Source organism: Bombus affinis, chromosome 6, assembly GCF_024516045.1.
Source record: "Bombus affinis isolate iyBomAffi1 chromosome 6, iyBomAffi1.2, whole genome shotgun sequence".
Taxonomy (NCBI): Eukaryota; Metazoa; Arthropoda; class Insecta; order Hymenoptera; family Apidae; genus Bombus; species Bombus affinis.
In genome coordinates this window covers 2,228,701-2,242,765 of record NC_066349.1, presented here as the reverse complement: position 1 = coordinate 2,242,765, position 14,065 = coordinate 2,228,701, and the positions used below count along the sequence as shown (strand labels likewise).

The 14,065-nt window shown below is 41.0% G+C and overlaps 2 protein-coding genes across 30 annotated transcripts in view; both read right to left on the bottom strand.

Moving 5' to 3' along the window:
* Positions 1 to 662: 662 nt before the first annotated feature.
* On the bottom strand, positions 663 to 3,375 carry LOC126917127 (uncharacterized). Of its 15 annotated transcripts, none has more exons than XM_050723670.1 (6): positions 3,212 to 3,375; positions 2,234 to 2,980; positions 2,127 to 2,149; positions 1,988 to 2,090; positions 1,234 to 1,729; positions 663 to 1,074 (listed from the first exon to the last, which is right to left on the bottom strand). In XM_050723670.1, the coding sequence occupies exons 1-6, from the start codon at positions 3,273 to 3,275 to the stop codon at positions 927 to 929; spliced, it is 1,581 nt and encodes a 526-aa protein (XP_050579627.1). In that variant the 5' UTR covers positions 3,276 to 3,375; the 3' UTR covers positions 663 to 926. The 15 variants fall into 15 exon arrangements, with proteins under 15 accessions (XP_050579627.1, XP_050579619.1, XP_050579620.1 ...); XM_050723662.1 differs by having other exon boundaries at positions 1,234 to 1,978; positions 2,015 to 2,090; XM_050723663.1 differs by having other exon boundaries at positions 1,814 to 2,149.
* A 1,605-nt stretch (positions 3,376 to 4,980) lies between these two features.
* The window catches only part of LOC126917113 (FERM, ARHGEF and pleckstrin domain-containing protein 1-like), a 28,837-nt gene continuing 19,752 nt past the window's right edge, over positions 4,981 to 14,065 (bottom strand). For 4 of the 15 annotated variants that reach the window (XM_050723604.1, XM_050723607.1, XM_050723605.1 and 1 more), the window contains exons 12-21: positions 8,883 to 9,082; positions 8,711 to 8,800; positions 8,177 to 8,552; positions 7,977 to 8,086; positions 7,758 to 7,898; positions 7,527 to 7,681; positions 7,069 to 7,190; positions 6,828 to 6,982; positions 6,494 to 6,753; positions 4,981 to 6,415 (exon numbers count right to left, since the gene is read on the bottom strand). In XM_050723604.1, the coding sequence (XP_050579561.1) occupies positions 6,340 to 6,415; positions 6,494 to 6,753; positions 6,828 to 6,982; positions 7,069 to 7,190; positions 7,527 to 7,681; positions 7,758 to 7,898; positions 7,977 to 8,086; positions 8,177 to 8,552; positions 8,711 to 8,800; positions 8,883 to 9,082 (1,685 nt within the window). In that variant the 3' untranslated portion in view covers positions 4,981 to 6,339. Of the gene's footprint in view, positions 6,416 to 6,493; positions 6,754 to 6,827; positions 6,983 to 7,068; positions 7,191 to 7,526; positions 7,682 to 7,757; positions 7,899 to 7,976; positions 8,087 to 8,176; positions 8,553 to 8,710; positions 8,801 to 8,882; positions 9,083 to 10,646; positions 14,031 to 14,065 lie in introns of those variants that run through there. The other 11 variants (XM_050723615.1, XM_050723613.1, XR_007710865.1 and 8 more) reach the window with 10 other exon arrangements.

Sequence of the window (14,065 nt, the reverse complement as noted above, 5' to 3'; positions counted from 1 at the left end):
AAAGGCAAACATACAAAAGATAACATTTTTCCTTCATTCTAAACATTCTAGTCGCATGTAGTAAAGAAGCAAAGTATCTGACATAAAGTAGGGATAATACATCGTTGATTCTCATACAAATGGGTTGGATAGCAGTATCTTTGACGCGAAGAGTGACAAACGTGGCTTTACAAATGAATTTAAATGTAACATCGTGTATACGGAAATACCACTTATGTCACTGACATATCCCAAAGATAGATGTTTGTAAGTATGTATATACATTACGCGTCTTAACTTATGAATTATTCATATCAGTGGGAGGATCTTGAATCTGCAGTTAGACATATCCTCGTTGTATCCAATAGCTGTGAAAAGATAATTTTATCGAACGAGTCATATAAACATACGATGCATTATTAGTGATAATAACGCGTAATAAACTGCTGTTACCTTGGGATTTACGTTAAAAGTCATATGAATTATCCATATGACTACAAAAATTGTACGATTCAAAACATCTTTTTCAGAAAAATCAACCGGAAATTAATTCGTAGTTAGCCGACAAAATATGAAAATTAAATAAACTTCAGTTAAAAAAAATCTCTACTTGGCTTTATCTCCAGAAGCATATGCGATGGTCGGTGTAAGGGACATATCCAATAATATTTTATAGACGCATGTAAGTAAGAATGAATCGTTTATTCGAACTGCACAGTTTACGTCATGTGAATCTGCTATTTTAAAGAGGAGGTATTTTAAAGGTTTAGCGCTACGCCAGACTCGTCCACGCATTTTATTCATTGAATACAATAAAGACAGACTAGGTATAAACAGTAAAAATAGCGATACGCGAATCGAGCCCCGCGCAAGCCTTTGATCACAGATCAAATTCTGGTTCGTCTTCTATCGTAAATGTCGATTTCAACTTCCTCCGGTAAGACCATTTAGACTACTTTTCCAGCCGATACTTTGTACGATCCCTTTCCAGTAGAATCGATGTTGGCTGCACTACTGCTGTAGACACCTTTGGCTTTGTCCACGGTTCCGCTCTTATTCACTCCTTCGTTGACATCGCCCAGGCGGGAGAAAAGACTAATTCGACAACAATCATTGAATTAATTATTTTGTCAATCGTTGAATAATTTCTATATTCAGCGTTGTCAAAAATAAGTAAAAGGATATAGCTCGTCATTTTATTTTAATTCTTTGAAGAAATTATTTTACTTCATATATTAATATGAATTAACTTACTCGACTCCATGTCCACCGGGACCACCATAACCATCGTAACCGCCGTATCCTCCTCCGAGACCGGCACCAGCGTTTGCGTTCGCAGTAGCGGATGCATGCGCATTTGAATTAGCAAGAGCGTGTGCATTAGCGCTGGCACTCGCACTTGCGTAAGCATTCGCGTTGGCGTTGGCGCTTGCACTGGAACTGGCGCCAGCCCCTCTGTGACCGCCATAACCACCGCTTCCGCCTAGACCACCTGCTCCACCGTAGCCACCAGATCCACCGGCACCTGCGCCGCCGTGTCCACTAGCTCCACCTCCAGCACCAGCTCCACCAAATCCGCCAGCTCCGCCTCCGGCACCTGATCCACCATATCCGCCAGCTCCACCACCGGCGCCTGCGCCACCAAATCCGCCAGCTCCACCTCCGGCACCTGCTCCACCGTGTCCGCCAGCACCAGCACCACCGCCTAGGCCACCATAACCTCCAGCTCCACCACCGGCGCCTGCACCACCTCCGGCACCTGAACCACCGTAACCTCCAGCTCCAGCACCGGCACCACCGTGTCCGCCAGCACCAGCACCACCGCCTAGGCCACCATAACCTCCAGCTCCACCACCGGCGCCTGCACCACCAAATCCGCCAGCTCCACTACCGGCGCCACCGTGTCCGCCAGCACCAGTACCACCACCTAGGCCACCATAACCTCCAGCTCCACCACCGGCGCCTGCACCACCATATCCTCCAGCTCCACCACCGGCGCCTGCACCACCATATCCTCCAGCTCCACCACCGGCGCCTGCACCACCAAATCCGCCAGCTCCACTACCGCGTCCGCCAGCACCACCTCCGGCACCTGAACTACCGTAACCACCGCTTCCAGCTCCGCCCCCTGCGCCACCATATCCACCAGTTTTTACTACTCCAGTGGACCCTGATAAAGTGAAAATGACGATTTGAAGAAAGTGCTGTTTATATGAAAGGCAATACTTACAACTTGTCTGTAAAATCAACATACCCGCATGACTCCCGGCGCTACTTCCAGCTCCAGAGCCGCCGTATCCTCCGGCGCCACCCCCAGCGCCAGATCCTCCGAATCCTCCTGCACCACCTCCAGCGCCAGATCCTCCGTATCCTCCAGCGCCACCTCCAGCGCCACTTCCAGCCCCACCGCCAGCACCACCCCCAGCGCCAGATCCTCCGTATCCTCCAGCACCACCTCCAGCTGCGGAGCCACCATATGCTCCGGCTCCACCGCCAGGGCGACCACCAGCTCCTCCGTGCCCTCCTGCACCGTGACCGCCAGCTCCACCTCCTAGGCCACCTCCTAGGCCGCTTCCTAGGCCACCTCCGAGGCCAGTTCCTAGGCCACCTCCTAAGCCAGTTCCTAGGCCACCTCCTAGGCCACCTCCTAGGCCACCTCCGGCACCACCTCCGGCACCACCTCCGGCACCACCTCCTGCGCCACTTCCGGCACCACCACCATTGCCGTGGCCACCGCAAGTTCCGGTATGGCAGCCAGGTCCTCCCTTAGTGCCACCAAAACCACCACCAGAACCGAATCCTCCGCCACTACCAAATCCGCCACCACCTCCACCTCCGCCACCACCGCCACCACCGCCGAAACCTCCACCAAATCCTCCGCCAAATCCACCACCTAATCCAGCACCTAATCCACCCACACCAGCGAGAGATTTCAGGAAACTACTTCCAGCGGCTGCATCGTGAAATCCGTGAGGGTTTCGTTTCGCTCTGGTCTCTGCAGCTAAACAAATATTTTATAATTTTAAAATTAGATATTTTTTGGCAAAGTTGGCATTAAATCCGGGAGGGATATAAGTATTCGCAATTACTTTTAACCTCCTAAATTTGTAACTTAATTTACGATGTAACGAAGAAACGAATATAAAAAAGAACCATAATCACTTAGTGCAAGTAGAAATCACACCACGTAAAATTTAATCTCAGAGAAGAATAGAATTAGTAGAAAATGTACCTTGTGCGTCAATGCAGAGAAGAGCCAGCAAGGCAAAAAGCCCGATCGTTCGATGTCTCCACATGTTGTAGGATCGATTCTTCTATTCCGATCGTTCGCAAGACGCTCATCTTTATATCATTCCTCCCACTCTGATTACCCGCGGTTCTTCCTGTAACAACTGCCGCTTCTTCGAACGCTGTTCCAAGCGTGAAACGGTACAACAGGAGCAAAAAATACAACTGCCAACCAAGGCTAAGGTAACCGATGATGAACGTGTAATGCGTCTAATCGTTCTATCTTGCTTTCTTCGAACCTCTCCTATCTCTGAATGATCGCTGTTCAAATCCGAGATCCTCGTCAGTTTCAAAACATGCTGTTATTTTTTTCTTTCTTTGTCGGTCACATACTTCGCGATTGGTTTGTTGTTATTCTTAATAAATGCTGAAACTTGTTGTACATCTTAAGATAGCATTGTTATCATCATGCTTTGTTGAAGAAATAAAGCGAAAGAATATATTTTCAAGTATCACTTTACATATCTGTGTTTGTTATATCGACGTCAAAATCCTTGAAGCTATGTAACACTTAACGAGACCCCCGTAATTATTTTCTTGCGTATCCTTCGCCTAAACGCTTTTCGAATAAATTTATCTATATGGCTTTTAATTGAGAGGCATCGAATGTATCGTTGGATTTATTATTTTACCCTTTACTTTGGTTTACTATTTCGCAATAGGAACAATGTCCGCAGCACTGGTTCCGTTGCTTGTCCTAGAAACGGGATATCCTTCGATGGAAACAAAAAAATATAAAAAGATAACGTTCGGTAAAACCAGTTAGCTGCTGGGGGTTACGTCATTGGAAATTTTGCGTGTGTTTTTTCATTCAATGATCGCTTTGTTGTGCAAGCAATGTTGATAATGTAGCAAGACATAAAATATTTTTGAACATCGGTGTAGTTAATCTCGTTGCATCATTGGTATAAGCTTCATCGAATAAAAAATCGTTACTAGTATTGATAAATCAGCAAACAAACGTCATCAAATAACGATCAGGGCTTCGATAGAAGGTTGTACGCGTGAATAGAAACGCTGATAACCTCGGATTTATGTTTGGAGCTATGTTTGTTATTAGTTAGACATTGACCTAACCATAATAATATTCTATCGATTATACATACGTATGAAGCCTACAGTTATACGATTTCTTTCATATTTTTAAAAATACATTCAGATAGTTCATTTCGCAGAAACACCGCTCTCTTCGTTTCGTGGTTACGATTTTATCGTTTTCTTCTCCTACAAGGATAGTTTACATTCGCAATTCTCACGTTAAAGACTCGTTTGACTGGCTCCCATTATGATATATAATATGTACACGATTGTCCATCGTTAATCAATGGTACTCAGATCAACGCGATACCGAGGAAACGATTAAGGATATCGCATACAATTATTAGAATTTTATTATGGGTATTTCCAGTATCTCGTGATTGAAAACTTTTTTCTTTCGAGCTTCTATAAGTGTCGCGGTACACAATGAATACAAGGAAAACTACACGATTATACTCAGGCTAGATACATTTATCTACTAACTTGAACAAAAGTAATCTAATCTGAGAAAGATCAAGAATATATTGGGTGCATTTCATACTCGCGATGAATGTTGAAAAATAAATATGTATTTCTTTCCTTATTTATATGTATGTGCATAGGTACTTAATGAATGTCTTAACGACCAAATTGTAAGTTTAGCTACATCCATTTCCGTAATTGATTAAAAGAGTCTTAAAAGTAGCAATGTACGTTTATTGTGGAATATTGATACATCATATTACATAACAACTTATTTCGAATCTACGTTATCAAATGTATCGAAACGAAAACGATACAATTGTTTTGAAATAAACGTACAAGTTTGACAATTTGAATGACGCTTCTCTGTACGAACATTTCGAAAATTTGCTAAAGATAACCATGTATCTCTTACGAGGCATCCTTTCGGATACATATATATCCCATGCGCGCTTGTGAGTAGGGTTCTGCGAGTATAAAACTAATTTTTTCTCTTTGATTTCTATATATATATAATATATGTATATGTGTGTGTGTATATATATATATATGTATAAATTAAATTCTATATTATAACAAAACAACCGCGATAACTAAAAAAAAAACAGATAACCACTAAGTTATGGACTTTTATTTTTCGCATAGATGAGTCATTCGCGTGGATATGTGTATTCATATTATTATTGCATAGGTCCTTTCTTTCAATTACATGCGATCGTTACAAATGTGACACATATGATGCATGTACTAAATTTCTCGTCAAATTCACATAGCCAGTCTTTGTATAATTGAATCGTGCATTACTTCGAAAAAGTAATACCTAGCAAAAACAATTGTGACATCATAAAATTCTTAGCGAGAAATAACTTCTCTATATATCTCTTGTTAATATTAATTTAATAACAAAAAAAATTATCAGTACGCTAACAAAATTATTGTCTTTTTATATGGATGACTAAATAAATTCTATTATAAAATTGGTCCAAGGTTTACGCTAATATCTATACATTTTTCACTATCTATATCGAAGTTTCGTCGTTTGAATGATGAACAACAAATTCTTATCAGTAATCCAAATACATTTAGATTCGTATATCAGATTCATATAAATTCCAAACAAATGCGATCCACTTAGATCTAAATAATTATATTTACATTCCAATTATCACCCTTTTCAAGCGTATCTTTAATTACGCATCAATTAAAGTACAAGGAAACCGATAAGAACGCGACATATCTTAACATCAATGATTCTTGGAATAATCAAATTTGCATATTAGCAGAATACTTTGACTTTTTTACGATATTTTTATCATCTTCTTACATTTTCTTTTGATACTCTTGATTTTGATTTGATTGTCGGTTACAACTTCAATCGTATAAATTTGATTTCAGTCCTAGAATAAGGCCGCAACGTTACTGCTAACATAGATCTGTCCTGAAGATGTTGAGATTTCTCGATTTTAATACTATATCGTAAGATGAAAAACGCTTTGAAATAATGGTGCATATAGCGCTATTCTCTTCAAATGTTTTGTTAACATCATTTCAGCATTCTATAGAATACGTATGTTAATATCCTTCTTTTCCATTAAAACTACTTGACACATGGCTTTGCTGCGTCGCGCTTCGAATCACTTCTACCCACCTGAAAAATAATCATGTCCCGTCAGACAAATTTCGAAGGATAAATTTCTAATCGCGCTTTATTATAAATCTATCTTACCGTCCAAATGTGTAGTCGCTCTCAGCGCGGAAGAAATATACGTGACTTTTAAATTGCAGCTTAAAAACAAAATCTTTGTTGATACCATCTTTCTCCGACGGAGTAGTTACAGTGTATCCTAACAATGGTAAGCTAGCCAGTGGAAAGTCATCTCGGTGCGATTTGTAAAAGAATAAACAAAAGTTGGTAAAGACAACCCAAAGTTTTTGCCAACCATTACTATTCTTGAATTTCCGTAACAGAAATCCACTAAGTTGGTTCTGAAATAAATACGTATATGACTTAAAACTATTATTCATCTTTACTTGCTTAATAGAAATTTTTATTCATTTACTTGAAACGCTCGCAATTGGTCGCTGTAACTGATACTCGTGTTTCGATGCCAACAAACATGTACAGTCGTGTTGCTTCGTTGAGAAGCTTTAGCACCTCCACAACTTCCTCGGTCTCCTTCTAACCCAACACCGTCGCCCATTTCGTCGGCTGAACCTAAAATTTGATTATATATCACATAAATAATAATTCTGCTTCATATCCGTTGAATAAATGAGGATTCTGCTGCTAAGGATACTTACTACAAGCCTTCAAATTCAAATATGGCATCTTTGGATCTGCATCAGCTTGCGCTATAGCCATATTCAAGTCTTCTAACCATCTCTCTTTTTCTTCTTCGTTACTAGCGGCAACTGTTAAAGACCTACGTAAACCGTTGACTTGAATGTATGAGGCGAATATTTCTTTGTTTAAATATATGACGGTGAAAAAAGAAATAAGAAAAATACAAGAGAAAGATAAAAAGGAAAGAGAATGCGCGAAATAACGGCGAATAGAAGAAAATTTGTCCAATGAATAAAATGCCCACGAAAATGTTCACTGATACGTCTGGCACATTTACATTGGGAGCATGGTACGCTTAAGTGAAGTCTTTACAGTCAATTGACCTCTTAATAACTATGGAGACCTCATCCTTTTAACACCTTGTTAAGTTCAATAATTTACTTAAACGGGACAATACTCCATTCACGATACTCACTGATTTCCTTGAGGGTCGATTACAAACGCAAAGTCCGATCCAGTTTTATTGTCGCTTTCTCGAATCTTCATCCCCTTTAACGGAAGTTGGCCGTGAACGCGAAAACACTGAGTTGGTTGTTGAGTACGGAATGTATATAATAATATGTCCGAAAACTGAAAGACGTTCGAGTAAGAAAGTTTATGCGAAAGAAGCCATTTATACGTGAGAACGGTGGTTGGAGAAACTTACCAGGAAAAACATTCTTTGCTGAAAACCTTTGCGGCTGTACTTTTGCAGGCAACCTTGTCTAATAAATCTACGACCTTCTTGAACCAAATTGTCGAAGCCATTGATATCTCTTTGCATTTCGCAAAGCTGAACTAGATTCTCCTACATTTATAACATACAAAATTAACGAATATCGAAGTATACAACTCTAAACACCAACAACTGATTACAGATATTTACCGCTTGATTAATTATGCTAAGGCCTTCCAGCAACGTTTCGCCTAGTCGATCTCTTGCCGCTAGGCAATCTTCAAAGTCCGTATGATCTTTTGGATAATGATCTAGTAACCCTAAAAGAATCGGATCAGTGTAACACGCACGTACATCAGTATAGGTAATACATACGTATTGATTAGTTTAACAAAGAATGATTAACATACTATCGATAATACTGTTGTAATGCAACAATCGTTGCAATGGTTTTAAAAGGAATGAGGTTAACGGTAGATAACAATGTTTCTGCGCCTCGAAATCTCGGCACAGTTGGTCAAAACGACGCGATGTCCTCGTATAATATTCCATCTTCTCGAGGACGGGTATTAGATTCTCGAGATATTGATCGTAAAGCGGCAGTACATTCAACAAGGTGTTATAAAGAAAATCGCCGATGTTGTGCCGAGCGTTACTTTCCCATCGTTCTAATCTCGCCTCCATTTCTTGGAGGCAGGGCCCGTGAACGTCCGCTAAAAGCTCGATCAGCGAAACAACCGCTTCACCCTCCAGTTCAGCCTCTCGAGATACCTCCTCTCTGAACCACTGTCGAATAAAAATGGGACATGCGATTATCACAACGATTTTTTCGTTATCCTCACGCTAGATATATATGTTACAACTTGAAAAGAATAAAAAAAGTTCTCCACGTACATTTCAATTCGAACGATTTTGGAACGTGGATATTCTCGATGTGTACGTACCACGTTTATAACGTCGAGATCCTTCTTGTAAGTTCGTTCGGTCATAAGAAGTTCCTTCGCGATATAATATGCCTTGTCGGTCGGCCATCTCTATTTATCAAGAAGAAAATCACGCATTAGGTCATCCAATGGGACGAAAGTGCAAACGAAATATTTGTAAACGTGAGCTCACTTTAGTCTTTCGAACTTCGGCATCCTCCATCTCTCCGTTTCGTATATTTTTCACTGGGCTTAGATCCGGTGTATTTACCATGCTCGGGTTGCTGGTTTCCGTCATACCGTTCGTACGTTTCTCAGGGGATTTTTCATTGGCGAAAACAGAATTATTGTTCTCCTGTTTCTTGGCCTTCTCCTGCTTATCTGTCTCGGTATCTGTAAACGAAGACAAGTAAGACAAGGAATTCTTGGATCGTACGAATTAAACCACAAAGAATAAGAAAATTGCGGTTTACAAACAATAAGAAATAAACGCTCGAGGAAAAAGTACGAACTCGACTCGCATGCTACGGTGCACTGTATCAGCCTCTTTTGACTTTAGCCGCGTCGATTCTTATCCCGATAACGGTAGGATTTGCAACGAAGAATATACAAAAAAGAAGAGATAGAGAAACGAAGAGAAAGAGAAAAATGTCGAGCAAGGATTTCGGAAGAGTAATCATTCTTTCTAATAGGTCATTCGTCCTGAAAGTTGTCGCGGCTTGAAACCGTTCGCTTTAAAACAACGTAGTTCCACCGAAATTCAATATCACGGGAATATAGTTATTAAGGTCTTTTGACGACCATCCGAGATCCATAACATCAAGGCCATTAAATGTCACGTTACCGTTATTCAAGTGCATAATATTAAAATAGAAAATCGAATCCTTTCTCTAAGTAAAGGGTTCAAGAACCGCAAGAACTTTTAAAATGACCAAGTATTATATAGACACGTACCTACGTACATCGTGCAAGGAATTGTTACGGGAGATGCGTTTCAAGGAAGAAAGAACTTTTGAAAAGAATCTACGTTGTTAATCTACGTTACACGTGTCACATTACAAAACGGTGCTAAGAAGAGTCTAATTTTTTAAATGCATCCAATTAAAAATCTGTAATATGTATGTATATATATATATAACTCAAGAAAATAATACTTTCCCGTACACTTACACAATTAAGATTAAAATAGACGTGATCAATGGATTACGTGAGTAAACGGAAAGATAAACAGCTTTGAACATGCAAAATCCTACGTAGTGCAGTACTACGTCTTGGATAGCGTGTACCGAGGCAAATAAAACTGTCGAATTCAAATTCGTCAAACAACGAAGCCATTCCACCTTGCGTCTTCAGCTAATTACAGAGACCGTCCAAACTTAAAGTCTGAATTTAACGTGCATCCACGTTCTAAGATTTGAGCGAATCGAAGATGCGAGGCTACATCCAGACTCGTTAACAGAAGAAAGAAAATGGTGCCACTACCGAGCAAATGAACAAATGATCGAAACAACAAACCGCAAAGAATAGTAAACATACCACTGACAGTAAAGATAGGCACTGTTAGGGATTACTCACACATGGTATTGTCATCCGGTCGACCAACGAATCCGGGAGTGCGATAAAAAGATACGGTAATGAAGAACGGAAAAAGGACGACGCGCAGGGACTAGGAAGATACCTCTAATAATAATGTTCAATTGAATCAAGAAAAGAAAAAATGGTGAGGAGAATTACAGAGAAAGAGAAAAGAGAGAGAGAGAGAGAGAGAGAGAGAAAGAGAAAGATAGATGAAGGCGGAGAGGCAGGAAGAGAGTAAAGAACAAAGGTGAAGGAAGAATTGGAAATCGAAAGAAAAACCTAATCCACGGAAGACAACGTTGAAAAAACAGGTTGAAGAAATTAAAACGAAATCGTCTAAGAAAACAAAAAACGGAATCACAGAAAACCTCTGGCTATGTGACTTTGTATATAATTTATTATTATCATAATTAATGTATCAATAATCAATAATCAATGTACAATAGAGATTTCCTACGCTTGAAATGTTATCTTCCCTTCCCTCGAACGCCGTGATTCCCCTTTTTAACGCAGAAGACCTTTTTAAGGCTACCTACCTCTCTCATCTTTCTCTTTTTCTTTGAATCACGAATTTCAGTTCTTCAGGGGAAAATCACCGCGTATTGTCGGACCGTATCCTTGTGTGCATGTGTATGCGTGTGTGTGTTTGTTTGTTTGTTTGTTTGTGTGTATATGCGCACACGCGCTTGCACGTATCTGTGCGTGTACGTATAGAGAGAGAGAGAGAGAGAGAGAGAGAGAGCTAACAAGTACGGTATGTTGATAAACGATCGAAAAAAGGTACAAATTACAAATTGGAGGAGCGCCGACACGACGGACACGCGTTATCTTTCTTGATATATAAGTAACCTTCGCTTTCCCTCCTTCATCATCTTTTAAATCGATCGTTCGTTTGACCCGCTTCTCGAAAGCTACGATTATTCTTAAGTAAAAATGGGAAAGAATCGAAAATACGTGAATGTGTGAAATCGAGAATTGCGTTTTTTCGGAAATTCATCGATCGTCGAAGGTACGTTTTTGTTCTACATCCTTTCTGGAATCCGCCAAGTATAACGCGTATAAAAAGTTTATAAAAAGTATCTAATTAAGTCGACTACGATAACGTTTCGTGGAAGACGAGGATTTCCGTCTATGCAAAAAAATCAAACGTACCGTTTACCCAACAAATACGATTCTAAATACGATCGTTTTAATTGCGTTTACGCAAAATTTGGCACTAATCGACAAAAAGTATTATGAATAATTACGAATATTTAAAAGAGTATCGTAATACTTCGATCGCAACACCGTAATGCGACGAGGCAGAGATAACAGAAAAGAATGAAACAAGTACATAGTCGGTAGTTTTCTTCGATCGAGCAGCCGATAAGAAGCGAATGCTCGGGTGATAGAGGGTCGAAGGAAACGGATCTAGTCTCGTTGCGATACACCGTGTGACCGTGAGGATACGTTGAACACGTAACAACATAGAAAAAAGACAGCGAGCATGAACACCTGGAAGAAGGTCACGGTTAGAGAAAAGTAGAAATGGAAAGAAGGATCGAAGAGAAAATGTAGTAGAATCGGAGGTACAATCATACAGTGTCATACACATACGTTGCAAAACTTATAGAGAAGTATCCCGGGTGACACGAGTGTATACGAGTGCGTTCGATGTGTTTTGGTTATGTGACGTGGGTGGCCCGTTAGAGATGTTTCCTCTGTAGGGTACTCGATATAGGTAACGGTAGGTAATACTATGAAAGATATCGTGGCAAGCGACAAAGATACAACCGTTGGTGAATCGTGACAGGGTTCGCTACGTAATGGTTCACAAGGTTCCTAAATAGTAGAAAATAGTTGACACACGTTCAACGCAAGTGTGTATGTACGTGTACGATGCTGCAAAATCAAGTACCACACTGCAACTAGAGATGTGAGTTTAATCAGTGCGTCGCGACTAAATGACGCTTTAGCAGATACGATCGTGGGATCTTGTTGCACTTCGGAGATAGCGCACGATTAACACCGCGGCTATTACTGCAGCTCACGTATTTGTAAGCTCGAATTCACGAGAACGTTCGCGAAACCGTCAAAAGCGCGTCGACGTCTCGCAAAAATTCACATCTCTGCGCACAATAACGGAGGGTAGACCAACTTGAACGATAGACTAGCGAGGTGAACTAAAGTGATAGCTACGTGGCAAGAGATCTCGGTGCATTTTACGGGAACTAAAAGCTAGATCGACCGAGGGATGGATGTCGGAAGGGTTGCAGCTACGCAAAACTCGTTAAATCTTAAGAAAAGAAGGGAAAAAGAAAGAAGGCCAAAGGATGATCGAAATAAACTGTACACGCTCGAACTTACATCGGCAAGTTCTATGCAACTGTATAAAGCGTAGGTTTTCTTTGGGAAACTCTGTGAAACATCGCGAAACGGTTAATTGAACAGATGAACTTTGAACGGTTAAGCTACAAATCGGAAGAACCGCCCAGCGATACTCGGACACCGATGTTTTGAGACAAATCGATCAGCTATCGTTCTACCTTCTAAAGGTGCAGTGCATACGTGAATGATATTGCGGATAGTGAATGAACAACACGCAAGAAAGGAATAGAAGGTGCGCCGATGTGAGACGAAGAACAGAATGAGCGCTATAACGGAGAGTAACGGAACGAGGTTATAGAGGTGACTAGCAATAAGCGAGAGAGCAAAATCGGCCGAGACGACGCGACGGCAGCTAACGGATCCGTGCCAAGAGAAACGCGGTTTTTACATCCGAGCTTTCCAAGTAAGAACGGCGGTAATGTTCTTGGCAAATTTATGCTCGGTAATTCGGTGGCGTTAGGTTTCTCCGTGGCAGCCACACGATCTATCGATCCGTGTTTAAATCGTGCCACAGCTCGAGACCCGATGAACACGCGTCTCCTATCTTCTCTCTCCTTTGCCGGAACATAGCTACGTGATCGTACGAGAATCGTAAACGTGACCGTGAATGTGAACGAAGCACCGAAGATGAAAGTACGAAGACATCTTCTCCCTTTCTTTCCGATCGTCTCTCGTGACGTCGATTTTCTTTCACTCCGGTTCACTTTGTTTCTCTCTAGCGTGCTAAGGAAGCTTCCGATTTTCTCAGAGATGTAGCATGGTACTTCTTTGTTTGTCCCGCAGTGTTCTCAACGTGGGTATGCCGGTATGAATCGATTGGTGAGAGTGCGTGGCGTTGCGTGAACCATTACGTTACGAATCTGTGCCATGCGAAGTGGCACGTGCCAAGCCGGCGAGTTCACGTAGCCGTTCGCGTAGTTCCAACGATTGTATTCACCACCTGTCGAAAAGCATACGTAGAGTACATCGAAAATGCGAATGCGCTCCGTGCTCCCGCGCTACCAATTCCATACCGACGACCTACTCGTGTTGGTCGTTGTTCGGAATCCCCTGCCTTTCCTTCGTCGTCATCGCCTTTTCCCCCCTCTCTATGCAACACACATATATGGCTCCGACGATCATTTCTGCATTCGATCGCGAAGAATGATACGAACGAGAATACTAAATAACGACCATCTTCCATATTTCGATTCGCAGCAAATAAACGTCGTGTCCCGTGTGTCCTGACAAATCACGAAATATCGATATAAACAATGCGAAACGTGTAAAAACAAATCAAACATTTATACTGCAACGGAAATTCGCATGACCGTACAAGTTATCTAAATATATTTTATGTCTAATACCTTGATCCCTATTGCAGGTATCACGACCTTTGCATACTAACGTCTTATGTCTATAATTAAATATAAATTCATATATATATGTATA